Here is a 27,860-nt window from a genome sequence, read left to right on the forward strand (position 1 = left end):
TGGAGGAAAAAAAGTGTTAAAATGAGGATTTATTTCCCCATGGTCAGCATAAACTGGAAGTAAAAAACATTGCTGACCTGTACATTTTATTTTTTTGCACATCATATTATTTTATCCTTCTATCAACATAAGCTTGTGTGTCACAAAATGTACAATTCATTAAAAGGTGTTTATGACATGTCCGGTAAATTGGTGTCAAAGTTCATTGTAATGTCTGGTTCAGCTGAAAGGCTGGGTCACCATAAAAAAAAATGAAACTCTGCCAGAATAACATTTCTGTACAGTAATAGAAAGTGTCAACTCAACCACTATGTATAGAAGTAAAAAAAAAAAATCTAACATTTCAGCAATAGTCAAGTTCATGTCGCTTCTTCCAACTCAAATCTGGTGATTCTAGAGTAGTGTGGGGGCTCAGATCATGATTCCCTGACAGAAGACTGTCCACTAATCCATTGAAAGTTGTGTGGAGTTGGAGAACCATGTAATTGACTGTCTGAGCCCGGCTGTGTGAATCCAGAGTGTAAAGCGAGTACTGTTGTGAATGTCTGGCAGAGGTTATTTGGGTTCACAGGGTAAATACATTTTCAGCTGTGGTAGAGGAAACCCTGTGATGATTGCATCAGTCTTGAGGAGCTCATGCCTGGGCAGGTAAAAGTGGGATAGAGTCAGTCTGGAACAGGCTGTGAGGAGTTCAGGGCTGAGCTGAAGTTAGAGGATAGGTAGGCGGACATATAGGGCATCAGTCTGGGCAGGGCTGGCTAGGGACAGCGTCAGAGCTGGGAGGTAGTGGGACCCGCTGCTCGTCCATCCTGTTGGCCTGGGATCGCAGGATGAGGCTTAAGAAGTCCTCATCTGGGACAGTAGAACCCCTAGTGGGGAGAGGGGGCTCTGTACACCGCTGGTCGTTCAGTCTAGAACCCTACACAGGCACATCAGAACAGACCAGATTTTGATCTCAAATCAACAGTGTCAGTCAATTTCTGATATATGGTATTTTTCAATAAATTTGGTCTATGAGTTACAATTCATCTTTACAATAGGTACTAAGGTGTAAGCAAATGAGGCTTTTACTAACTTCTGAATAGTCAAGTCATTTTCAGTGAACCAGCTAAAATAGCCTACTGTAGGCTGTCTTGATTACCTGGCACTTGACTAGCATGTCAAAGAAAACGTCATCAGCTTGAGGCTTGTCAGCACTGGTCATCAGGGGACTGATGGGGGGGCTGAGGGAATGATTGGAGGTGCAGAGACGTAGACCGGGGAAGCTGCTGCCCACGCTGGCTCTCTGCTCGTCCAGCCGACGGCCCTGGGAGGTGGCCAGCAGGTCCAGGAAATGCCCAGGCTCCAGGTTGGCCTCGCACGCGGAAGTAGTTACTTGAGGTAGCAGAGGACAGAGAGGTGAGAAAGGGGTGATGGTAGAAAGAGGGGGAAAAGGAAGGAGTAGTTTCAGTTTAGCCTGAAAGCTACATCTCCTTTGCCAAAGCAATAGTTTTTTTATTATGAACACAAAATTCAAGGAGGAAAATCACAAGTACATGAGCTCCTACCACCAGTGAATAGGATAAGGAAGGCACGTACAGGAAAGGCATTGGACGATGCGTAGGTCACAAAGTGCCAACCAGGAACATTGGTAGACATGGCATACAGAGGGGGGCGAGACTAACTTACATTTCCTCATGACTACGGGCGGGGTGGTACAGAGAGAGAAGGGGTCGGTAAGACTGCTCTGGTCATCCAATAAGGAGCATCTTTGGTCTTCCATTCTGCTGCCCTGGAAACGACTTAGGAGGTCGAAGAAGCCTTCATCACCCAGAGTGTCAGAACCTCCAATCTACAGGAGAAAAGAGGCACAAAACACCCACTTAAACCAGAAAAGTCTCAGATATAATGACAACCATAAAAAGGCTATCATTACTAAGACAAGAATGCTACAATAGACTGCACAACATGCCCAGCCTCCATGTTATCTACTGTAGTTAAACCCAAGTAGGCTGTTGAACCCGTAGGAATGCATTTAAAATAATAGCAAGACCAATTATATGATTACGCTACTATGTAGGCTTATCTCTATGGTTGAAGCTACCTTGGCTTCTGACTTCTGTGTGTCCATCTCTGGGGCTGTGGGTTTGTTGCTGGTGTCCTGGAGAACTCCGTCTCTGGTAGGAGAGCTGTGCTTCTTGTGTTTCTTCCCTCTGAGCCGGTTGATAAAGAACAGCTTGGAGGAGGCCTTGGCCATGCTGGATTTAGGATTAGGAGGCCTGAACACGCCTTCGTCCCAGTTCTGTTGTAAGGGCAGTACATGAAGACAAGAGTACCGGTACATGAAAAGAAACATGGAGGATAGGGGAGTGATAGGTGGTGTGTATAGGCAGTTTAGTTGAGACGTCGCCATCGCTATATAACCAATCAATAAAAACGGTATTTACATACACTACTGTTCAAAAGTCTGGGGTCACTTACACGTTTCCTTGTTCCTTGAAAGAAAAGCAAATTTTCTGTCCATTAAAATAACATCAAACTGATCAGAAATACAGTGTAGACATTGTTAATGTTGTAAATGACTATTGTAGCTGGAAACTGCTGAATTTGAATGGAATATCTACATAGGCGTACAAAGGCCCATTATCAGCAACCATCACTCCTGTGTTCCAATGGCACGTTGTGTTAGCTAATCCAAGTTCATCATTTTAAAAAGGCTAATTGATCATTAGAAAATCATTTTACAATTATGTTAGCACAGCTGAAAACTGAGGTGCTGATTAAAGAAGCAATAAAACGGGCCTTCTTTAGACTAGTTGAGTATCTGGGGCATCAGCATTTGTGGGTTCGATTACAGGCTCAAAATGGCCAGAAACATAGACCTGTCTTCTGAAACTCGTCAGTCTATTCTTGTTCTGAGAAATGAAGGCTATTCCACGCGAGAAATTGCCAAGAAACTGAAGATCTTGTACAACGCTGTGTACTACTCCCTTCACAGAACAGCACAAATTGGCTCCAACCAGAATAGAAAGAGGAGTGGGAGGCCCCGGTGCACAACTGAGCAAGAGAACAAGTTCATTAGTGTCTAGTTTGAGAAATAGACACCTCACAAGTCCTCAACTGGCAGCTTCGTTAAATAGTACCCGCAAAACACCAGTCTCAACGTCAACAGTGAAGAGGCGACTCCGGGATGCTGGCCTTCTAGACAGAGTTCCTCTGTCCAGTGTCTGTGTTCTTTTGCCCATCTTAAGCTTTTCTTTTTATTGGCCAGTCTGAGATATGGCTTTTTCTTTGCAGAAAGGACATTTCTAAGAGACCCCAAACTTCTGAACGGTAGTGTAAATCAATACAATAGTAACATGACAGATCGGGGATATTCCTGCTCATAAGCATATGTAAATGTCTTAATATGCATGTGTACTGTACGTTTTTCTGTACCCACCTCCACAGTTTTTTCAGGACTCAGTTCTACCACCTCCAAGTTCTCCATACTGTTCCTCCTTCCTTCTGACTTAACGCCTGAAACGAACACATCAGAAGAAGTCGGTGTGTGTGCCATATGTATCTATTTGCATGTGTCACTTTGCCAGGCTTTGGACCTGGACTGACTGAACTACAGATTTGTGTACGGTTCAGAATAATGAGTTCAAATGGAATAATGTTTTTTTTATACTAATATTATATGCAATTTAGCAGACGCTTTTACTCAAAGCGACTTACAGTACCCGTGTGCATACATTTTCGCATGGGTGGCCCCAGTGGGAATCAAACCCATGATCGATGTGGCAAGCGCCATGCTCTACTAACTGAGCCACACAGGACCATATTTATTTTCACTAAAATCAATATATATAGTACATCATAATAATGATAATAATGATAATAATAATGCTGTAGCATTGTTACTGGTAGGACGGCAAGGACTTGTACCTGGTAAGGTATTCTGCTTCCTGAGGTTCTCAGTCAGAACAGAGCTGTTGCTGTTAAAGTTGGAGCTGCTGTTGGTGTTGAGGCTTGAGCTTGGGTTCTGACCCATAACCAGCAATAACTTCAGATCTGACAAGGTCATCCTGGCTGTTGCCTCGCTATTTTTGTCTCCAGTCTGGACCAAATACAGGATTAGAAGTGTATTAGAGAGAGAAAAAAACTGAGAACTGCATAAGAAGAACAACTCGAACACAGCAGGGGAATAATCTGGCCATATAGAGAGTCGAGGTGTTGTTGTCCTCACCCCTCCCCTCGGTACTGGAAGAGATTACCTCGTTTGTTTTATTCATACGGAATTCCTAGAGTTGTGACTTATTGGATAATAATGAGCAGGTTAATTCCATGTAGAAAGATCTGTGTCTAGATGACAGGTACTGATAACATCCATTAGATAGGGAGGTGGAGTAAACATTGACCAGGCAGTAACACCTCTTTGGATATCTCCAGATGTTTCTCAGTAAAGTGAATGGCATCCTGATGATTCCCCAGGGCCGTGTGGGCATTTCCTAAACTCCAGCACGCTCTTCCCTCCCCGACTCTGAACAAACACAGAAGAACAGACAGAAGGGAGATTGAGTAATGCCAACTCAGAAAGTACACTTCCCTAGTGTGAACACTTTGCATAAGCCTTTTGAACAATGCACGTCTTAGGCAAAGAAGAACTTTGGTCTCTATAGCCATCAGAGGACTCATAATTAAAGAAGACGGTCATGATCCGAGGACTCATAATTAAAGAAGACGGTCATGATCATACACGATCGACAACCATAAACAACCAAGTATTGTAAGTACCTGTCCTTGAGCTCCCGTGCAATGATGAGGTGTTTGAGGTGGTAGTCGATGGCTCTCTCGTAGTCGTGCAGCAGTGTGTAGGTGTTCCCCAGGCTGTAACAGGCCTGAGCTTCCACAGCCTTGTCCTTCAGCAGCCTGGCCAGCTGCAGAGTCCTCCTGGGGGACAGAGGTCAAGGGATGATAAGGAAGAGGTCACCAGAAACTAATCTTGCTTGCCCCTAACTGTGGGGCTTTGGTAAGAGATTTCCAGAAACATATTAGATTATAATTCCCCCCGACACTTTGAACTCTTTTTTGTTTTTATTCTTTCCCACATCCAAACATACTTGGCAGTAGTGTCTGAGAAATCCCTGGGCCTTTGATGGTCAATTGGTCAAAGGAAGTAAGTCCACTCACTTGTAATGTTCAGCTGCCACTCCAAACTGGCCCAGGAAGATGTAGGCGTTCCCTAGGTTACAGTAGGCCCTCCTCTCAGCCGCCCTGTCCCCAAACTCCTTAGCGATGAGGAGACGCTTCAAAACAAATCATTGAAGAATTTGAGTGGTCAGAGTGATATGTTCTCTTTTCTACTAAATAAAGTAATGAGAACATATAATATCATACAACAATATTCACACATGCATCATATATATAATAACCCTGATAGTCATGTACTGAGACTTGTGATGCCACTAATTTAGGGTATGTACCTGTTCATGGGCCCCCACAGTTTTCTGGAAGTTTCCGAGCAGATAGTATGCATTACCTAGGTTACCATAGGTTCGTCCCTGTGCTGCCCGATCCTCCAAGTCCATCACAATGGACAGGTTTAATCTATACAATAATAAGACGAAAAAGTGTTACAGGTAACACATTCACACACTGTCATTTACTATGTTATTTATCAGCTGACTCCATCATATAAAAGTATTAAAAAGGTCACAGAAATTCACAAAAGACATATTTATTCACCACTACGCTCTCTTTTACAGAATAGGCAGACTCTATATTAGAAGCCCACTGATTAACTCACTCGTAATACTCCGTGGCTTTGTTTAGCGCAAACTTGGCCTCCTCTGGGATTTCTCCTGGCTCCCCTCCAGTCCAGCAGATGCTCTTCCCCTTGGAGTAGTAAACGTTGCCAAAATTATACAGCGCTCGGGCCTGCCCAACCTACACACACACACACACAGACCAACATTGTAAATACTTGCCCAGCACACAAACAGAGGTTTGGGCGTCAAACTAGTCTAGACATCAGCACACACAGTTGAAGTCTTAAGTTTACATAAAACTTAAGTTGGAGTCATTAAAACTTGTTTTTCAACCACTCCACAAATTTATTGTTAACAAACTATAGTTTTGGCAAGTCGGTTAGGACATCTACTTTGTGCAAGAGAAGTCATTTTACCAACAATTGTTTACAGATTATTTCACTATCACAATTCCAGTGGGTCAGAAGTTCACATACACTAAGTTGACTGTTCCTTTAAACAGCTTGGAAAATTCCAGAAAAGGATGTCATGGCTTTAGAAGCTTCTGATAGACTAATTGACATAATTTGAGTCAACTGGAGGTGTACCTGTGGATGTATTTCAAGGCCTACCTTCAAACTCAGTGCCTCTTTGCTTGACATCATGGGAAAATCAAAATAAATCAGCCAATACCTCCACAAGTCTGGTTCAACCTTGGGAGCAAATTCCAAACGCCTGAAGGTACCATGTTCATCTGTACAAACAATAGTGCGCAAGTATAAACACTATGGGACCACCTAGCCGTCATACCGCTCAGGAAGGAGACACGTTCTGTCTCCTAGAGAACAGCAACAAAGGACCTTGTGAAGATGCTGGAGGAAACAGGTACAAAAGTATCTATATCCACAGTAAAATGAGTCCTATATCGACATAACCTGAAAGGCCGCTCAGCAAGGAAGAAGCCACTGCTCCAAAACTGCCATAAAAAAGCCGGATTACGGTTTGCAACTGCATATGGGGACAAAGATCGTACTTTTTGGAGAAATGTCCTCTGGTCTGATGAAACAAAAATAGAACTGTTTGGCCAAAATGACCATTGTTATGTTTGGAGGAAAAAGGGGGACGCTTGCAAGCCAAAGAACACCATCCCAATCGTGAAGCACGGGGGTGGCAGCATCATGTTGTGGGGGTGCTTTGCTGCAGGAGGGACTGGTGCACTTCACAAAATAGATGCTGCCACCCCCGTGCTTCACGGTTGGGATGGTGTTCTTTGGCTTGCAAGCATCCCCCCTTTCTCCTCCAATCATAACGATGGATGGCAACATGATGATGGGAAGTGATGTGGATATATTGAAGCAACATCTCAAGACATCAGTCAGGAAGTTAAAGCTTGGATGCAAATGGGTCTTCCAAATGGACAATGACCCCAAGCATAGTTCCAAAGTTGTGGCAAAATGGCTTAAGGACAACTGAGTCAAGCTATTGGAGTGGCCATCACAAAGCCCTGACCTCAATCCTATAGAAAATGTGAGCAGAACTGAAAAAGCGTGTGCGAGCAAGGAGCCCTACTAACCTGACTCAGTTACACCAGCTCTGTCAGGAGGAATGGGCCAAAATTCACCCAACTTATTGTGGGAAGCTTGTCGAAGGCTACCCAAAACGTTTGACCCAAGTTAAAGAATTTAAAGGCAATCCTACCAAATACTAATTGAGTGTATGTAAACTTCTGACCCACTGGGAATATGATGAAAGAAATAAAAGCTGAAATAAATCATTTTCTCTACTATTATTCTGAAATTTCACTTTCTTAAAATAAAGTGGTGATCCAAACTGACCTAAGCCAGGGAATGTTAACTACGATTAAATGTCAGGAATTGTGAAAAACTGAGTTTAAATGTATTTGGCTAAGGTGTATGTAAACTTCGACTTCAACTGTAATTATTAATCAGTTATTCTAGTTCCCCAACTATTTAGTAGTGGAAGAACAAGCTCCCTGTTATGGCCACAACCAGTGGTCTTTCGTTCCAGTCTAGCACTAAATCTTCATTAAGCAAGTTCTTGATGTTTTGATTGAACGTTTGAATAAGATATTAGTGTTGGGCTGGAACCAAGATTAGAATAGCATGTTGCTCTCCAGGACTGGGGTTGCTGAGTAGTGTTCATTACAATCCAAGAATATTATTTACTTGTGTTGGATTCTAGCTTGAAATATATTTATTCATGTTACCATACTAGAACTTATTGATTACTTTACATGGATGGTATACGTTGGGGGTCAATGGAGGTTGGATGAGAACTAGTTGAATGGAAAGTTACTGAGTGAGGAAGGGGGAGTGAATAAAGTTTACATTCTGTCAAAACATGGTATTGTTGGGCCTCCCGAGTGGCGCAGCGGTCTAAGGCCGTCACCACAGACCCGGGTTCAATCCCAGGCTGTATCACAACTGGCCGTGATTGGGAGTCCCATAGGGCGGCGCACAATTGGCCCAGCGTCATCCGGGTTAGGGGAGGGTTGGCTGGCAAGGCATTACTTGGCTTATTGCGTTCTAGCACCTCCTTGTGGCGGGCCGGGCGCCTGCAGGCTGACCGTTCAGTTGAACGGTGTTTCCTCCGACACATTGGTGCGGCTGGCTTCCGGGTTAAGCGGGCGGTTGCTAAAAAGTGCAGTTTGGCGGGTCATGTTTCGGAGGACGCATGACTCGACCGTCGCCTCCTGTGCCCGGTGGGGAGTTGCAGTGATGAGACGAGATCAAAATTGGCCAGAAAAGGGGGGTAAGAGAGACAAAAAACTAAAATAAGGTATTGTTAAATCTCATGGCTCCTAAGGAGGGAGGCAAAGGGCAACAGTTTGGTTTCAGTAACTGATAAGGTAGGACAGCCGTGGATTAGGGAGAAGTGAGGATTTTGGCGTCAGGTCAGGTGAAGTGACAAGGAACAGTCCTGTTACACACACATACTTACATGCACACGAAGGTTCTAGCAGGAGGCGGGGCCATGACTACACCAGCAAGAGGAACCAATTAAGTTCCTGACTAGCAACAGCGATGTATTGGCTGTCTAGATGTGGAAAGAGTTGACACCCCGCCTAGTAAGAGTGTATAAATATATGTGCTTGTGTAAACAGATAGCTGTTTGACCCAGTGGGTGAATAAACTTTGTTTGAGCTTTTCTTAGTCATCCGTTTGAGGTTTTTACTCTGTTCAGAACCTAACACTTGTGATTAAATGATTACGTTTGAATATCTCACCTTATCGTACATCCCTCTGGTAATGTCATAGTGTCTTTGGCAACAGACCACTGCTTCATCAAACCGTCCCAGAACCTTCAGGGTGTTTCCAAGGTTGCCACTGGCTTTTGCTTCTCCAAGTTCATCCCCAATGGTTCTGGAGAGAAATCACAGAATGAGAAACATCAATGGTTTACTGTACCATGACAGACATTCTTGACCCAGAAAGGAGAAATTAGAATTCGTTCCACAAATCAGAAATGTGTCTCCCTACTCTAGTAAGGCTCCCATTTCAGGTGAGAAATATTTCATCCCCACGGGATACTGTGACCTGGGTGCTTTGCTAATTTTCCACGCAAACCAACAAACTGATCACTTGGTCACTTTGCCATTCCCCCAGCTCTCATTTCTCTAGACCTTCACAGTTCACATGGTCCCGTGTGGCTCAGTTCGTAGAGAATGGCACTTGCAACGCCAGGGTTGTGGGTTTGATTCCCAAGGGGGAACAGTATGAACATGTATGCACTCTGGATAAGAACAACTGCTAAATTACTTAAATGTAAATTTAAGAGTGAAACAAAACCTCTCATTGGACCAGTTTATAAGGGCAGCAAAGTCTCACATCAGTCTTATGACGTCCTCACTTGGCCAAAGACAGTGGCTTAAGGCGGACCTTAGGTTCCTAAGGTCATGGTGGTAGTGTGCTCCTGGTCAGAGGTCATGGCGGTAGTGTGCACCCAAGTAGCCTCTGTAGAGTCCAATAACTCCATCTTAACTCCTCCACATTTACTGGATTGGTTGAGCAGTGCAGAAGAGAACCTCCCAACAGTTTTTTCCCCCTTCTCGTCAAGACCAGAATGTATGGAATTTAGTTTCACGTGCTTATTTTACGCCTGCAATATTAGGTTAGGTCAGAGAGGTTGTAGTGGTGTTCTGATGTCATGGTGGTGCTGTGCACCTGGTCAGTGTGAGGTCCTGCTAAGTGTGTGTACCTGGTGAGGGTGAGGTCATGGCAGTGGTATTCCAGAGCCTTGCTGTACTCCTGCAGGTGAAAGTAGGCGTTGCCCAGCTGGCTGTAGATGGCGCTGAGGATCTGGAGGTCCTCTGTGCCCACCTGGATGGCCGACTCGAAGAAGGAGACCGCAGCGCGGTAATCCCCCACCTTACACTGTCGCTCTCCCTTCAGGGCCAGCTCCAGACATGACATCTCCATCCTAGGAGAAAAACACTTTATAGCCCAATTTCTGTGTGTGCATACTTTTGTGATCAGACAGTCTAGGAACAGAAACTAATTTAGGAGGAAAGTTGGTGTACTTTCATCTGTTCTGAATTTTAGGTTGTTCAGGTGTGGAAATTATATATTCAAAAAGGATAAGGCGAACCACTTCTGTATTTTAAAATGTTTAATAAAACAGGGTGCAGAACAAAGGGGGAAGGCAGAAAATGTATGCAACAGAGTCAGTCACGTTCTCCCCTAAAAACTCTCATTATATGAAGATCCTTATCCGGTCATTCTCCCAGTGCCAGGCCCATTTAGTACAAAGTAGAGCATATATTACACATAGAATTATCTATTAAGACCCCTATAGCAGATTTCACAGCTAGAGACCCTTAACCTCAGAAGACGCCAAGTTCTGCCTATAGGTGCGTTAAATGTAACCAACACATCTTTATGAAAGGAATTTTTATTGCACCTGGACATTTTGTGCGGCAGACAGGGTAAAACAATATTAACACTAGAACCACATGGCCATTCAGCATATAAGTACCCGCTAGAAAACATTGCCTGGGCGTCCCCTTTAGCATACAACTCATTCGGAAAGTATTCAGACCGCTTGACTTTCTCCACACCCTTATTATAAAATAAATTCTCCCCCCCTACACAAAATTCCCCATAATGACAAAGCAAAAAATAATAACATTACATTTACATAAGTATTCAGACCCTTTAATCAGTACTTTGCTGAAGCACCTTTGGCAGCGATTACAGCCTCGAGTATGATGCTACAAGCTTGGCACAACTGTATTTGGGGAGTTTCTCTCATTCTTCTCTGCAGATCTTCTAAAGCTCTGTCAGGTTGGATGGGGAGCGTTGCTGCACAGCTATTTTCAGGTCTCTCCAGAGATGTTTGATCGGGTTCAAGTCCAGGCTCTGGCTGGGCTACTCAAGGACATTTAGAGACTTGTCCCGAAGCCACTCCTGCATCGTCTTGGCTGTGTCCTTAGGGTGGTTGTCCTGTTGGAAGGTGAACATTCACCCCAGTCTGAAGTCCTGAGCACTCTGGAGCAGGTTTTCATCAATGATCTCTGTATTTTGCTCCGTTCATCTTTGCCTTGATCCTGACAAGTCTCCCAGTCCCTGCCGCTGAAAGACCCCCACAGCATGATGCCGCCACCACCATAATTCAGCTCGGGATGGTGCCAGGTTTCCTCCAGAAGTGGCACTTGGATTCAGGCCAAAGAGTTCAATCTTGGTATCATCAGACCACATGGTCAGAGTCTTTAGGTGCATTTTGTCAAACTCCAAGAGGGCTGTGGTGCCTTTTACTGAGGAGTGGATTCCGTCTGGCCACTCTACCATAAAGGCCTGATTGGTGGAGTGCTGCAGAGATGGGATAACTTTCCAGAAGGACAACCATCTCCACAGAGGAACTCAGGAGCTCTATCAGAGTGACCAACAGGTTCTTGGCCAAGGCCTTTCGCACCCGATTTTTCAGTTTGGCCAGCTCTAGGAAGAGTCTTGGTGGTTCCAAACTTCTTCCATTTAAGAATGGCCATTGTGTTCTTGGGGACCTTCAATGCTGCAGAAATTGTTAAGTACCCTTCCCCAGATCTGTGCCTCAACACAATCCTGTCTCGAGCTCTACGGACAATTCCTTCAACCTCACGGCTTGGTTTTTACTCTGACAACTGTGGGAGCTTATTTAGACAGGTGTGTGCCTCTCCAAATCATGTCCAATCAATTGAATTTACCACAGGTGGACTCCAATAATTTGTAGAAACAATGAAGGATAATCAATGGAACCTGGATGCACCTGAGCTCAATCTCGAGTCTCACAGCAAAGGGTCTGAATACTTATTTACATAAGGCATCATTATTTCATTTTTATAAATTAGCAACAAAAAAAAAAAGGTTTTCGCTTTGTCATTATGGGGTATTGTGTGTAGATTGATGAGGGGAAAAAAAACTATCGAATACATTTTAGAATAAGGCTGTAACATAAAATGTGGAAAAATTGAAGGGGTTTGAATACTTTCTAATCAAACTTAATTTGTCACATGCGCCGAATACAAGTGTAGACCTTAATGTGAAATGCTTACTTATACAAGCCCTTAACCAACAGTGCAGTTCAAGAACAATTAAGAAAATATTTACCAAATAAACAAAAAAAAAACACAATAACAAATGCACTGTATTTGACAAAGTGTAATCGAAACTGCAGAATATGCTCATCAGATTGTCAATTGAATCTTGTCTACAGGCTAACTCATCACGTACAAAATTAGTTGCAGGCCGACTGGCATCGTTTGTTTTCTGCTCATCAAGATGGATAGAGTCAAGGATATGGTTTGTGTCATTCTGAAGGCCTAATGCAACACATAGCATGTTCCTGTTTCCCTTACAATAAATTAGATTAGTAATAGAATTACAGTAAATAAAATTGTCCTGTAACAGCTAAAACATAAAAGAGAATGGTATCAACCCTTAAAACCTGTTGAGGACAGATGTTCCAACAGCGGAACCCCGTTCCGCCAGCGGGACCCCTCGCCAACAGCCAATGGAATAGCAGGGCGCGAAATACAAAAACAAAAATCTCTTAATTCATATTTCTCAAACAATAAACTATTTTACACCATTTTAAAGATAAACTTCTCGTTAATCCAACCACATTGTCCGATTTCAAAAAGGCTTTACGGCGAAAGCATAACATTAGATTATGTTAGGACATCACCTTGACAAGAAAAACCACACAGCCATTTTCCAAGCAAGGAGAGGCATCACAAAAACCAGAAATACAGCTAAGATTAATCACTAACCTTTGACGATCTTCATCAGATGACACTCCCAGGACTCAATGTTACACAATACATGTATATTTTGTTCGATAAAGTTCATATTTATATCCAAAAACCCCATTTTACATTGGCACGTGATGTTCAGAAAATGTATTGCCTCCAAAACCTCCAGCGAATGAGCACATTAATTTACAAAAATACTCATCATAAACGTTGATAAAATGTACAACAGTTATTGAAAGAATTATAGATACACTTCTCCTTAATGCAACCGCTGTGTCAGATTTCAAAATAGCTTTACAGCGAAAGCACATTGTTTAATATTCTGAGTACAGAGCTCAGCCATCAAAGCAAGCTATACAGTTACCCACCAAGTTCTGGAGTCAACAAAACTCAGAAATAATATTATAAATCTTCACTTACCTTTGCTGATCTTCGTCGGAATGCACTCCCAGGACTCCCACAAGAAATGTTTGTTTTGTTCGATAAACTCCATATTTATGTCCAAATACCTCCATTTTGTTCGCGCGTTCAGATCACTATTCCAAAGGCACAATGCGCGAGCACAAAACCCTAGACGAAAAGTCAAAAAGTTCCATTACCGTTCGTTGAAACATGTCAAACGATGTTTACAATCAAGCCTTAGGGTATTTTTATCATAAATATTAGATAATATTCCAACCGGACAATAGCGTATTCATTACAGAGGAAAAAGGAACAGTGTGCCTGCGTAGTAAACAATTCATTGCTCTCAGGCAGTCCACTGGTTGAGACACCTCTTATTCTCTCCCCAGTAACAGTAGAAGCATGAAACAAGGTTCTAAAGACTTTTGACATCTATTGGAAACCTTAGGAAGTGCAAAATTACCCCACAGACACTGTAGTTTGGATAGGCAATCACTAGAAAAACTACAAACCTCAGATTTCCCACTTCCTGGTTGGATTTTTCTCAGGTTTTTGCCTGCCATATGAGTTCTGTTATACTCACAGACATCATTCAAACAGTTTTAGAAACTTCAGAGTTTTTCCTATCCAAATATTTGACTCTGGGCCCGAGTAGCAGGCAGTTTACTCTGGGCATGCTTTTCATCCAAAACGTGAAAATACTGCCCACTATCCGAAACAGGTTTTAAGGAACGCTGTCAAATTAACATGAGCGCCAAAGCTGATGAATAGGCATAAAACTCCTCATTACACTATTGGTGTTCTAAATGAAAAATCAACCTCATTATTCAGTTAGGCCCAACTTAAATTCAACTGTCAAGTAAGGTGAACAATTATCACCCCTTCATCCATTTGTGATTCATTCAGTGAGGAGAGAGTGACGCATTAGCGCGTGGCTGGGTACCAACGTCCCACAGCACATTGTCTTGGCGGATTATGTTAGAAATAGGTGTGGGAAACAAAGAGGTAAAAAGACCCTAAATACTTTTCGGTTATTGATTTAAAAATTTGGACAAATGAGTAGTGTAAAATACAAACATTTAGGAAAAGTCAGGGAAGGAGCAGGACATAGTTACAAAATCAAATATCAATGGCTGTTGGCCTATGGCGGTTCTAGTGTTAAAAGCCGACAACAACCACCACCACCAGAACAAATACACACATAAGATCGCAAATAGCAAACATATGAGTTAGAGGTCAGAGTGCTGTCCCTATCAGAGCATACCAGACCTAGCCTGGTCCCAGATCTGTTTGTGCTCATGATAATTGCTGTCATTTTCAAGCCAAACATGGCATGACAATAGTTGGCATGATAGCACAGACTGGCACTCAGGATACACTAGACCAATGACATGGACTGCTGAAATACATTTGTCATGTTGGTATACAGAACCAAACATCATTCCACGGAGACAGTTCGGCTCCACAGCACACCCATCCGTGTATATGGTTAGGATCTGCATCTATACTGTAGAACTTCACAGTCCACACCCTGCCACCATCAGCTTAAAAAACAGCTGTGGTTGGTTACTCCTCAAGGAAGTTATTTTGCCTTCTTAAAAAGTACAGCTTCAGGCTTCCTCTGATGCCACCATAGACAGAGGCAGCAAAACAACAACAGGCATTTCTATATGGTCTCTCCAGAAGAGTAGTGCCGTTCACCAGACTCTTCCTGGGTTAGCCTGAGGACGAGGTTACAGTACCTACCAGGAGAGTATACTGCTGAGGGAATGTAAACTATAGGATTATTATTACATCACAATTAACATGACTTTGTCCAAGCATGACTCCCCCACCTCCATATGGCACAGCATATAACACATGCTGTATGCACACGGCCTGAAGTGGCAAAAACATCGTCAACTCAATCCAACACCTGCAATACAGTAAACTCCTGCTCTCCTCACTACCAATCAAGCATTTTCCAGCATCCGATTCAAACTTCAATGAACATTAGCTGATAGGAAAATAGTACATTGATGAACAACCACAACCAATGTCCATCAAGACAAATCATTACTGTGATTAGAGTTCGATTACAATATAAAACGCCCGACACCCATGCAAAGCTAATCTGTCTTTGGGCCTGACATATGGGCCAGTCAAGAGCAGTCATCCAGAGACTTCAGTGATGCACCTATAGCTAACATACAGTACCTGCTGCCTCTCTTCATCCTAACCCACTCCCGGACCCTTGATAGGAAAGACATCTCAAGCTTCTTGATCACTCCGTCACTGGCTATGATCGAGACCGGCTCCTTCAGGGAGAGACAACTCAGTTGCTGTCCTTTGGCGTGCATACACATACCAACGGCGGTGAACCGTTAGCCAGCCCAGACCCCGTAAAAAAAAAAAATATATCCCCAGGAAGACTCCAACGCAGTCTCTAAAACCGTCTCTCTGACCTGCAGTAACAGCACAACTTCGGGCTATAAACCGCCTTCTGTCCTGGACTCCTGACCCCTCCCATTTGGACGTCCAGAGCGTCAAATCTTCTGTTGACAGTCTAGTCAGGGCTGCAGTCTCAAGGTAAAAGTAGGTTTCACATACAGGATATGGGTTCAGGGGTTGTGGTGGTGACTACACTAAGCAGGGCTAAGCCGACGGCAGCATATAGTCTCCTCCCTCCTCTTGGCCACCTGCTGGTGCGTGTCACATTTCATTAACCAGCAAGTTCAGAGGTAATTACAGGGGATAGCTAAATGGCTCCGGGATTGGCTAATGCCTTTTGTTACAAAATACCTGTCAACTCTGAGGCTGGGCATACTCACTCCTTATGGCACGCAGACAACTCAATGAATGTGGATCTAGAGTTCGTCTGTTGATCGTTCAGCACACTGTTTTAGGGACCAAATGCTGTGGTCCCTAAAAACAGAAAATTAGCATTCCTGCAAATTTATTTTGTTAATATAATTTGTTCTTTGAGAAATTAAGCTAATTGATTGCACCCAAATTGACCATGGTCATGGGTTCTGTTCCAAGTGCATCTGCCCACCTGCCAGTTTCTTCGCATGGAATCTTTGCTGCTGCTTTGGCCCTCATATGTCTCACGTAGCCCTGTGTGTCAGACTCATGAACAACACCCGTGCGTTGATAGCAGCCAAGTCAAGCATGTTGTAGAACAAGGCAACAGGCCAGCAGCAAGTTCCTCCTTTCACCAAGTACAGCCATGCCATCTGATGCGAAACATTATCCAACACTCACTCACCTGCAGCCTCACCTGGCTGCAGCCTCACCTGGCTGCAGCCTTTCCCAGATATGGAAAGCCATTCAGCATGAATCAGAAATGACATCAGCCATTTCTGGATCATCGGAGACGTTTTCATTTAGATCTTGTAGCAACCGTAACGCAGCATGTGCATCCATTTGTCTTGGTCTTGCCATTGTAAATTACGCATGCACTCACTGTGTAGCATACTCCATTAAGGTCTAGAGGAAAATTCCACCCCAAAACTATCTTTTGGTATTTGTTTCACTACTCCATTGTTGACATAGTTCCCAAATGTTTTGCTTGTCAGCAATCAAGTTAAGATATTTTACTTTCAAAATAGGGAAATCATCCCCGTATGATGCATTTTGTATCATATGATGCAAAACAGCATCAGATGCAAAATATTTCTCAATGAGAAATACTGCACCAAACATCTTGGATGTAAAATTCCGCAACTAGGATCTCCTCGGGAAAAAAACATCAAAATGAATGACACATTTCTTAAATCTGACTATTTTGAGGGAGTGTATTCTGGCTATGGCATTTCAAAAATTGACAAAACGGTACTACTGACGCTTTTTTCATTTTTCAAGCAAAGGTCTTTAAAACATTTATTTATATCTCCCTTTAACTCCCCATTTCGTGAGTCCCGTACGGACTCGGGAAAGGTCGAGAGCCAGGCATCCTCCGAAACATGACACTGCCAAGCCGCACTGCTTCTTGACAAACTGCTCGCTTAACCCGGAAGCCAGCCGCATCAATGTGTCGGAGGAAACACCGTACAACTGGTGACTGCATCCGCATGCATGCACCCGGCCCGCCAAAGTCGCTAGAGCGTGATGGGACAAGGACATCCCGGCCAGCCAAACCCTCCCCTAACCCGGAGGATGCTGGGCCAATTATGCACCGCCTCATGGGTCTCCCGGTTTCGGGCGGCTGTGACATGTCCCAGGATCAAACTCGGGTCTGTAGTGATGCCTTAGACCGCTGTGCCACTCGGGGGGCCCTCAAAAAGGTATTTTAAGGGAGTATGCAAGCACAATCGTTCAGGTCACCTACTAGGCGAACTGAAGCATGCTGACACCTTAATAAAACTGCTGGTATTTGGTGGACTGATATAGGGTACACCATTTTGAGATTATAATTAGAATAGATGAATGCAATAGAATGACCTGCCCTGTTCTTCATTCAAAAATTGGTGATTACATAATTATGCATCGTTCACTTCCCCTCGCTCATCAACAACCATTCTCCACCATCATATTATACTTAAAATAAATTAAGTATTGTTATATCTGTGAAATTAGTTTTGGTTCAGTTGAGGCAATTATGGGGGTAATTATCAACTGGGCACGGCACCTTCAACTCTCAGAAAAAGGAGTGGAGCAGGCCCTAACGTCAGGAGGAGGAGGGGCAATGGGGAAAACCATTCAAAAAAATTATATGTCCAAACTGGTTATAACTATTACATGTTTGTCATATTAAGATTCTAACAACGACAGTGTTATAGGGATGCACGATATATCAGAATCGGCCGATATTAGCTAAAAATGCTAACATCGGCCCGATGTCTAGTTTAACGCCGATGTGCAAAACTGATGTCAAAGCTGACATGCATACCAACATAACGTAGGTACATGACGTAATGACGCCACGTAAATTGTAGCGCTACACAGCATTCCTAACCTAGCCCACAATGTCTGCTGTGTGGATCGAGCAGTCAACAAGTCGAGCAGTCATTTGAAAAACAAACAATTTCAGCGAGACAACTCAAAGGCGAAATCCATTAACACCAAGATAATGGAAATCATTGCCCTTGACAATCAACTGTTCTCTGTCGCGGGTGATGTTGGCTCTTCGCCTACTGGTCGATCACCGGTACACACTACCAAGTGCGCTATTTTTCAAATATTGCCCTACCGGAGTTGCACAGTAATAGCGTTACTGCCATTAGCTTCACGACTGACATTTGGACCAGCGATATCAGCCCCATGAGCATTGCTGAGTCTGACAGCGCAATGGGTCGTCGAGGATTTCGAACTGAAGTCGTATGTCATGCTCATGAATGTGCTAGCTGTCATACCGCTGCTGCCATTTCAATGGCATTTGAGAACATGAACACACTAGGTAGCTCCATTCGAACAACTGACTCGAGAAATAAACTCATCAATTGCGACTGCAGCAGACGTGACACCCTCTGTCATGGCATTTAAGCGCCTGCTCAACAAAACTGCCCACACAGGCTGTGAACAAGCGATTCAGTGGCATTCTCTTTACTGTGTCGCCACCATGCTCGATGCTATGTAAAAGGACCGCTACTTTGATGCAGACAAGAAACAGGGTTCACGTGAAATGTTACATACACAGCTGGACAAGATGGAAACAGACACAGTGACAGCGTGCACCGAGGAAGAGGACCCACGACAGAAGAGGCCACGGACAGACAGAACTGAAACTTCACTGCTTGACATGTATGATGAAATCCTGGTTGAGAACGAAACGACTGAACAAATGACCAACGAAACAGCACAGCAAGTAAGTGAAAGAAATAGGTTTTGATTATGTTTTACTGGTAATGGGGACATATGTAAATGCCAACAAAATAACTTTTTGGTCAGCGTGGTGTGTGTGTGTGTGTAACCTTTATTTAACTAGGCAAGTCAGTTAAAAACAAATTCTTACTTACAATGACGGCCTACCCCGGCCAAACACAGACGACGCTGGGCCAATTGTGCGCCACCCTATGGGACACAGATGTGATACAGCCTGGATTTGAACCAGAGACTGTAGTGACGCCTCTTGCACTGAGATGCAGTGACAGACCGCTGCGTCCAAGTGTATGTGTTAACTATTTAACAGTACTAGAATGCTTAAAAAATATTGGTTATCGGTATCTTTTTTTTGCAGGGAAAGTATTGGGTATTGGCCAAAAATGTAATATCGGTGCATCACTAGTGTGTTATATAGACCTTTTTAAGATAAGGACGAGGGGGACATGACTTTAAAAATGGCAGATTTAATAAACTAGGGGCAGTTCCACGGAGTTTAATTAAAATCGGGACTAGGCTAATTTTACTTCAATTCATCCAGATGAAAACAAATTGATTTCTGAGACCTTGGTTAATTTGAGATAGGCAGTCCAAGACTAAGGTAAGTAAGGACTAACCAGTTAATCTTTGTGAAGCCTGATTAGATTAACAATGTGCACTTGGTGCTGACCTGAGGATGCTTAAAAAAAAACAGGGATGGGACACAAATACAGAAGCATTGTGTGGAATTGGAGAAAGTTACCTAATGTAACAAACAATAGCATACATAATTACTAATATAATTTCTATGTTGTTTAGTCTGAGGTCCTGTGGAAAAACGAAGATCAACTTAAAAAAAGGCAAATGCTGTTGCTCGTAGGGAGCGTTTCAAGACCAGAGAAAGATGAGCTGGGGGACTTGTTGAACGGGATCATTGATAGCCAGCAACCCCTGGAAGGTATCCCTGATGAGGACCATCTGAACAGTTCAGATGGGGGACCGTTCCAATCCTCATTTGGTAGGAAACATTCTTTCAACATGTGCTATCCCTGGACTGCAATGAATATTATGTAATGAACTCAACTCATAAATAAATAAAATGTTCTCTAATGCAGCAATGTAATCATCACTTGTCTTAACAAAATGAAGGTCAACCCACTACATCTGCATCAGCCAGTAGGGGAGATTTTGTCCTCTGGCCCAGGTTAGTGAAACAGAGGCTGAGCATGCATGAAACTGGCCATGGAATTTCATGAGCGCAAACAAATGTATTTAAAAAGAGCATGATTTGAAGATGCAAATCCTTCATGTTGAGTTGGCTATGAAGGAAGAGGAGAGAAACATGAAGTAGCAGCAGGACGTACCAATGTTCTTCTCGAACCAGCACCAGTTAGGGTTCCCGATATTTCCATTTGTGAATCCATGGCTATTGTTTTCTTCAATCACTTGAGCTACACTAAATGAAAGTATGTGGACACCTGCTCGTCAAACATCTCATTCCACAATCATGGGCATTAATATGGAGTCAGTCCCCCATTTGCTCCCCGCTTTGTCCCCCCTTCTGGGAAGGCTTTTCACTAGATGATGGACCATTGTTGCGCTTCCATTCAGCCACAAGAGCATTAGTGAGGTCGTGGACTGATGTTGGGCGATTAGGCCTAGCTCACAGTCGGCATTCCAATTCATCCCAAAGGTGTTCGATGGGGTGAAAGGTCAGGGCTCTGTGCAGGCCAGTCAAGTTCTCAAACACTGATCTCGACAAACCATTTCTATACGGACCTCGCTTTGTGCACATGGGCATTGTTATGCTGAAACAGGAAAGGGTCTTCCCAAAACTGTTGTAACAAAGTTGGAAGCACTGAATCGTCTAGAATGGCATTGTACAGTCGTGGCCAAAAGTTGAGAATGACACAAATATTAATTTTCTGAAAATCTGCTGCCTCAGTGTCTTTAAATATTTTTGTAAGATGTTACTATGGAATACTGAATAATCAATGCTTGGAGTTTGTCAGAATTTGTGGGTTGTTTGTTTGTCCACCCGCCTTTTTAGGATTGATCACAAGTTCAATGGGAGTTTCCTGGCCATGGACCCAAAATATTGGTGTTTTGTTCCCCGAGCCACTTAGTTTTGCCTAATGGTAAGGTGCTCCATCATGCTGGAAAAGGCATTGTTCGTCACCAAACTGTTCCTGGATGGTTGGGAGAAGTTGCTCTCGGAGGATGTGTTGGTACCATTCTTTATTCATGGCTGTGTTCTTAGGCAAAATTGTGAGTGAGCCCACTCCCTTGGCTTGGAAGCAACCCCACACATGGTCTCAGGATGCTTTACTGTTGTCATGACACAGGACTGATGGTAGCGCTCACCTTGTCTTCTCTGGACAAGCTTTTTCCAGATGCCCCAAACAATTGGAAAGGGGATTCATCAGAGAAAATGACTTTACCCCAGTCCTCAGCAGTCCAATCCCTGTACCTTTTGCAGAATATCAGTCTGTCCCTGATGTTTTTCCTGGAGAGAAGTGGCTTCTTTGCTGCCCTTCTTGACACTAGGCCATCCTCCAAAAGTCTTCGCCTCACTGTGCGTGCAGATGCACTCACACCGGCCTGCTGCCATTCCTGAGCAAGCTCTGTACTGATGGTGCCCCGATCCCGCAGCTGAATTAAATTTCGGAGATGTTCCTGGCACTTGCTGGACTTTCTTGGGCACCCTGAAGCCTTCTTCACAACAATTGAACCACTCTCCTTGAAGTTCTTGATGATCCGATAAATGGTTAATTTAGGTGCAATCTTACTGGCAGCAATATCCTTGCCTCTGAAGCCCTTTTTGTGCAAAGCAATGATGACGGCACGTGTTTCCTTGCAGGTAACCATGGTTGACAGAAAAAGAACAATGATTCCAAGCACCACCCTCCTTTTGAAACTTCCAGTCTGTTATTCGAACTCAATCAGCATGACAGAGTGATCTCCAGCCTTGTCCTCGTCAACACTCACACCTCTGTTAACGAGAGAATCACTGACATGTCAGCTGGTCCTTTTGTGGCAGGGCTGAAATGCAGTGGAAATGTTTTTTGGGGGATTCAGTTCATTTGCATGGCAAAGAGGGACTTTGCAAGTAATTGCAATTCATCTGATCACTCTTCATAACATTCTGGAGTATAAGCAAATTGCCATCATACAAACTGAGGCAGCAGACTTTGAAAATGTATATTTGTGTCATTCTCAAAACTTTTGGCCACGACTGTATGCTGAAGTGTTAAGCTTTCCCTTCACTGGAAATAAGGGGCCGAGCCCAATCCAGGAAAAACAGCCCCAGACCATTATTCCTCCTCCAAACTTTACAGTTGGCACTGCATTCGGGCAGGTAGCATTCTCCTGGCATCCGCCAAACTCACTGCAATTAATGCAACGCAGCATCTTTTTGGTTGAAAGCTCAATGTTTGAGACACTGGAAACCACTCTTCCATATACCAAACATACGCCATCCTTCAAGCTGAGCATACAAAGAGGAGTTTGGGAAAATCCGTGAGACATGACTTTCACCTTTCCAACGCGCAACAATGCTGAAGAACTGCAAATTGGGAGTGCACACTTTGGACATTTATTTAGAACCAGTTAAGATTCCTGTACTCAGCATCTGAGGGACACTTGATGGGAATATGACATCCATCTATACAGCCAATGACGTCATGGAAGTTCCCAGAACTCTACCTTGCAGTTGGCTTGGGCATACAGTCAAGTTCACTTACACAACACAAATTTCCTGTTTCACAATTGAAGGTTCCAGATGCCAAAAACCTCAGTGTTCAATACTTGAAGGGAAGGAGGGATGGGCCTTCCCCAAAGAGAGTCAGATGAAAGTTATGACTCAAGCAAACAAATGTAGCTGTATTTTCTTTGTACATACAGAAACGGTCCCCGAAAATTGATTTCATCAAAATCATTCAGTTGGTTGCTCCTGTTTATAACCGCCTTTCTGTCTGGCATTGGTGGTGCTATTTGATCATCATCGAAACAGTCCAGGTGCCATTGGAGAGTTCCTCAATGAGCTTGACACCTTGATAAGCTAATTTCCTGATGGCTCACCGCTCTTCATACTGGGCGACTTCAACTTCCAGACATCTGCCTTCAATTAATTTCTTTCCATCTCTCTCTTTCCCCTCCTTGCCTCTTTTGACCTCACCCTTTCCCAAATCCCCTCCAACTCACAAGTCAATACGCTTGTCCTCATCTCTACTAGAGGCTGTTCGCGTAATCTCCTGTCCTCGGTTGCAACACTCACTACCGAGTTCCAAACTGCCTGTGGTAGCAACGTCAGCACAATAACTGTTCATCTGGAGCTTCATGAAATGGGTTTCCATGGCCGAGAAGCTGCACACAAGCCTAAGATCACCATGTGCAATGCCATGCGTCGGCTGGAGTGATGAATCACACTTTACCATCTGGCAGACCGATGGACTAATTTAGGATTGGCTGATGCCAGGAGAATGCTACGTGCCCGAATGTATAATGCCAACTGTAATGCTTGGTGGAGGAGGAATAATGGTCTGTGGCTGTTTTTCATGGTTCGGGCTAGGCCTCAGTTCCAGTGAAGGGAAATCGTAACGCTACAGCATACAATGACATTCTAGACGATTCTGTGCTTCCAACTTTGTGGCAACAGTTTGGGGAAGGGCCTTTCCTGTTCCAGCCTGACAATGACCCCTGTGCACAAAGCGAGGTCCATACAGAAATGGTGTTTGCGAGATCGGTGTGGAAGAACTTGACTGGTCTGCACAGAGCCCTGACCTCAACCCTATAAAACACCTTTGGGATGAATTGGAATGCAGACTGCGAGCCAGTCCTAATCGCCCAACATCAGTGTCGTACCTCACTAATGCCCTTGTGGTTGAATGGACGCAAGTCCCCGCAGCAATGTTTCAACATCTAGTGAAAAAGCCTTCCCAGATGAGTGGAGGCTGTTATAGCAGTAAAGGGGGACCAACTCCATATTAATGCCCATGACTTTGGAATGAGATGTTCGAAGAGCAGGTGTCCACATACTTTTGGTCATGTAGTGTAATACTGACTTGAAACAGATTATTAAAATTGGTGAAGATGAGATTCAGCGAACCCCTACACGAGTTTCAGTCACCCCTGATATGAACTTTGGAGAAAGGGTGGACTGACAGATATAATGAAGTCAAATGTCCATGATGGAGTTAGTTGTGCAGCCGTAGATACTACAGCAGCACATCAAAACAGGGTAAGAACTCCATTTCCTACAAGGCACTGTGGTGGCCCTCGACTTATCCTCCAGTCGGGTAAATAAGGCCAATCTGTAGAAATCCACTTGTCTGTATTTAGTGCATTAAGTCATTAAAACGGGTTGTTCCACCTCAAAAAGCACCAATTTTTGGGGGGATTGACACCCACCATCTCAGATTGTTTCTAACAGAAACAATTTCAGAACAGATAAGATTAGAATTCCTGCAACATTTTGTTGAAATATAAATTGAGTCGACCCAAAAATCGGCCATTTTAATTTATAGGATTAATATTCAATAAATATAGTCCCTAACATCTGATTTGTATCAAACATTTTTCTAACCAAGTTAGACATGAGGAATCCAAAGAAATGGTTAAAAGCTACCCAGGGACCCTCCATTCCCAACGCCAATCCCACCTCAACAACAAGTATATAGTATATCTATATCTATGTCTGAAAGGAATATGTCTAACTCACTGTCTAAAAACAAATGTTGGGTACTATAGTTATTAAACATTATATGAATCCTATAAATTAAAAATGGCCAATTTGGGTGCAATCAATTAGCTGAATTCTTAAGAGATTACATTATACTGACAAAATAACGTTACAGGAATGCGAATCTTAACCGTTTCTAAATACAGAAATTATTTCAGAACAATCTGAGGGTGGTGGCTGTCATGGCTTGGTGAAATGACATGGAACGACCGTAACGACTGTCCTGGCCCAAGGTGCCCTCGGCTTGGGTGTATGCTACGGTGAACCACTACGTTAACCTATTAGCTTTCACAGGGACAGGTGGAATCAAAGCACTGGTTTGGTCACACCTCCAGTCTAGGTTATATTGAATTAAAGTTTCAGTCATGCACATGGCAATGACAGATTATTTGTCTGTTGACCAGGATCTTTACTCCCAGTAAAATGGGGCGGGATATGTTTTTACAAGCAAGAGAGACGTTGCTATGTAATCTTCACTATACGGATATATCGGACCAGTTTGCTCCATTTCCAGGCAAACCGGTCTGCGGAATGACAGTTGGACATGTTTTGAAATGTGCTTCAGTTCAGAGACACGCTCCAAAATGGAGAGCAGAACATTCACAGTCTGCACTGTGGAGGACTGAGGCCAAACTATAAAGACAATAGAAAGCAAGGCATTCACTTGAGGGTTCTCAGTAATGTTTCATTCTGCTATTAAATATTGACAGGAACAAAACACTGCTTACAACCCAGGCCTGTTAAGGCTACTTCAACTCCATATCACTGGCCTCCCACTGGGATGTAGGTTTACTGAGACTGAAGGAGAGAATCGCCTACCTCCGGTCACTGTCACCACAGGGAACACAGATTGAACTAACCAATACATCAAATTACATTCCAAAAAGGGTGGCATAGTTACATGCCCAAAATGAGAGGAGAGAGCACACATACTTTATATATGTGGCGGGAATGAAGAGCTTGCGCCTCGTCCTGCGCACTAAGCAGAGAAACACTGCTGTCCATTTGGGTGCATAACAAGTACAGAAGTCCTTACGATCTAAATTAAAACCAGGCGGAGAAAAAGAGAGCTGGAGAGCATGGTGGAGGAATCACGACCAACAATACACACTTTGGGAGAAATAAAATGTAGTAGCTCAAATAAAAACTAAACCAGATGCAAACCTTTTCAAAAGGAAGTCAGGCAGCCACTGCTGTGTGAGTGCCAGAGGGTAAGTGAGACAGTGTGAGTGCCAGAGGGTAAGTGAGACAGTGGAAAAAAATATTTAAAAAAAACACACCACACAAACGTTTCACAAGGGGAAAACAACAGCAAAGACCTCACAAGTAAACCTCCCCCATCTCTCGATCACCCTCTCTCCTCCTCTCTGTTTTATTAGAGGGAAACTGGAGATGCTGGGTGAGAAAAAGGCTTTATTCTCCATGTGCAGCACAATAGCAACACAGACTCAGTGACACAGGTACAGTAGCAGCAACCAGAAGCGGAATCAGCTGGACAAAGCGGAATCAGCTGAGCAGTCTAAGAAACTCCACAACACCTGGAGTTTTTTTTTTTACCAGACTATAGAGTGGTCGGGCAAGACATTCAACAAAGGAATACACACATTCAGCGTGTAAAGGGTTGGGGGCTTGAACAGAACTGTGTACGCCAAAAGTCAAGGTCAGAGAGTTTCAAATATCAAGCCAGGCGTCACCTATAAACAAAACGGTTAGTTTGTTAAGCACACTAAATCCAATGTTATGGTGGATTAATAAAGAAAAGCATTCCAGTTACAATGTGCTCTCTCAGTAACTTAATGCAGTAACAACATACAGTAAGACCAGGCCTCGCACTGGAAGGATTAGGGCCAATATCCTGTAGAGCAGGGATGGGCAACCGCCCCCCTTTTTGTATGTCCGCAGATCAATTCCTCAAAAAGCAAAACAAAAAAACAATTGTCAGGGTCTCAATTTAGTGGGTTAGAATAGTATAATACACACATTTGGTTGTGCATCAGAAGTTTCTCTCTTGTTATTTTACTCACTCAAATAGCCCATGTCAGCTAAAACATGTTCCATTGGTAAATTGGCCGAGCCAGCTACCTGAATTTGTAATAATCATGTTCGAAATATAGACAGGGAGGCCCACATCGATTTTGTCACTCACTCTGGATGAGGGTACACAGACCGGCGAGCCACTACAGCCCCTCATGATGAGTTCAGATTTGTTGTGGCTGGTGTAGTTGTTGTGGCTGGTTTGGTTGGTGTAGGCCGTCATTGTAAATAAGAATTTGTTCTTAACTGACTTGCCTAGTTAAATAAAAGGTAAAAAAAATATATATATATTTACATCATGAACATGCCCACCATGCTGGAGTCAGGAACTGGTACACAAAGTCAGATCTGACACACCACCTATTGCCCAATATCCTGTCCTATTCAGACAGTAATTAAACCTAATGAAATATACCAATTGATTTCGAAGTATATGACCTACCTTATAGATTAAAACTGTTTTACCCTTATCATTTTAGGACCTATCAAGCATTTTACTCCCTAATTTACATTTTGTTGGTTGGTCCACTTGGTAGTATGCCATTTTTCGCTGTTAGTGTATGTCAGATCAGTACAAAGCACGCAAGAGGCTTCTCAAGCACAGTACAGTAAAACATAGTTAGTGTAGCTTACATATTCATGCATTTAGACTTCAATTCCATGCACATTTCCATATGAGCCCCAAAGTTAATAAGAAACTGTTTTCATGCGTGGAGTCGTCTGGCACTTTCGCATTAGTAGCCTGAGCAAACTTACCTTATAATTGTGAATTCGGATTCGCCCATTCAATGTGGCTTAGACTTTAAAAACCTAACCGCAAATCCTATACATATTTTCAATTTCGCGGTAATGTAGATTTTTTTTAGCAAATAGACCGTATCATTGAAGTGAAAAATGTTTGCCTCACTACTTTCTCCAGTGCCCACCCCCCATAAAATACGAAATTGGC

The 27,860-nt window shown here is 43.3% G+C and overlaps 1 protein-coding gene across 3 annotated transcripts; it reads right to left on the minus strand.

The window, feature by feature from the left end:
- LOC106584051 (G-protein-signaling modulator 2) lies at positions 1–27,845 on the minus strand. Of its 3 annotated transcripts, none has more exons than XM_014168867.2 (14): positions 27,668–27,845; positions 9,930–10,151; positions 8,959–9,094; positions 5,771–5,910; positions 5,448–5,571; positions 5,155–5,270; positions 4,759–4,914; positions 4,396–4,504; positions 3,910–4,081; positions 3,422–3,498; positions 2,084–2,281; positions 1,669–1,831; positions 1,142–1,374; positions 1–919 (listed from the first exon to the last, which is right to left on the minus strand). In XM_014168867.2, the coding sequence occupies exons 1-14, from the start codon at positions 27,694–27,696 to the stop codon at positions 740–742; spliced, it is 2,055 nt and encodes a 684-aa protein (XP_014024342.1). In that variant the 5' UTR covers positions 27,697–27,845; the 3' UTR covers positions 1–739. The 3 variants fall into 3 exon arrangements, with proteins under 3 accessions (XP_014024342.1, XP_014024341.1, XP_014024340.1); XM_014168866.2 differs by lacking the exon at positions 27,668–27,845 and adding an exon at positions 15,556–15,840 and having other exon boundaries at positions 5,771–5,859; XM_014168865.2 differs by lacking the exon at positions 27,668–27,845 and adding an exon at positions 15,556–15,838.
- Between the last annotated feature and the right edge of the window lie 15 nt (positions 27,846–27,860).

This window comes from Salmo salar, chromosome ssa23 (assembly GCF_905237065.1).
Source record: "Salmo salar chromosome ssa23, Ssal_v3.1, whole genome shotgun sequence".
NCBI classification, from domain to species: Eukaryota; Metazoa; Chordata; class Actinopteri; order Salmoniformes; family Salmonidae; genus Salmo; species Salmo salar.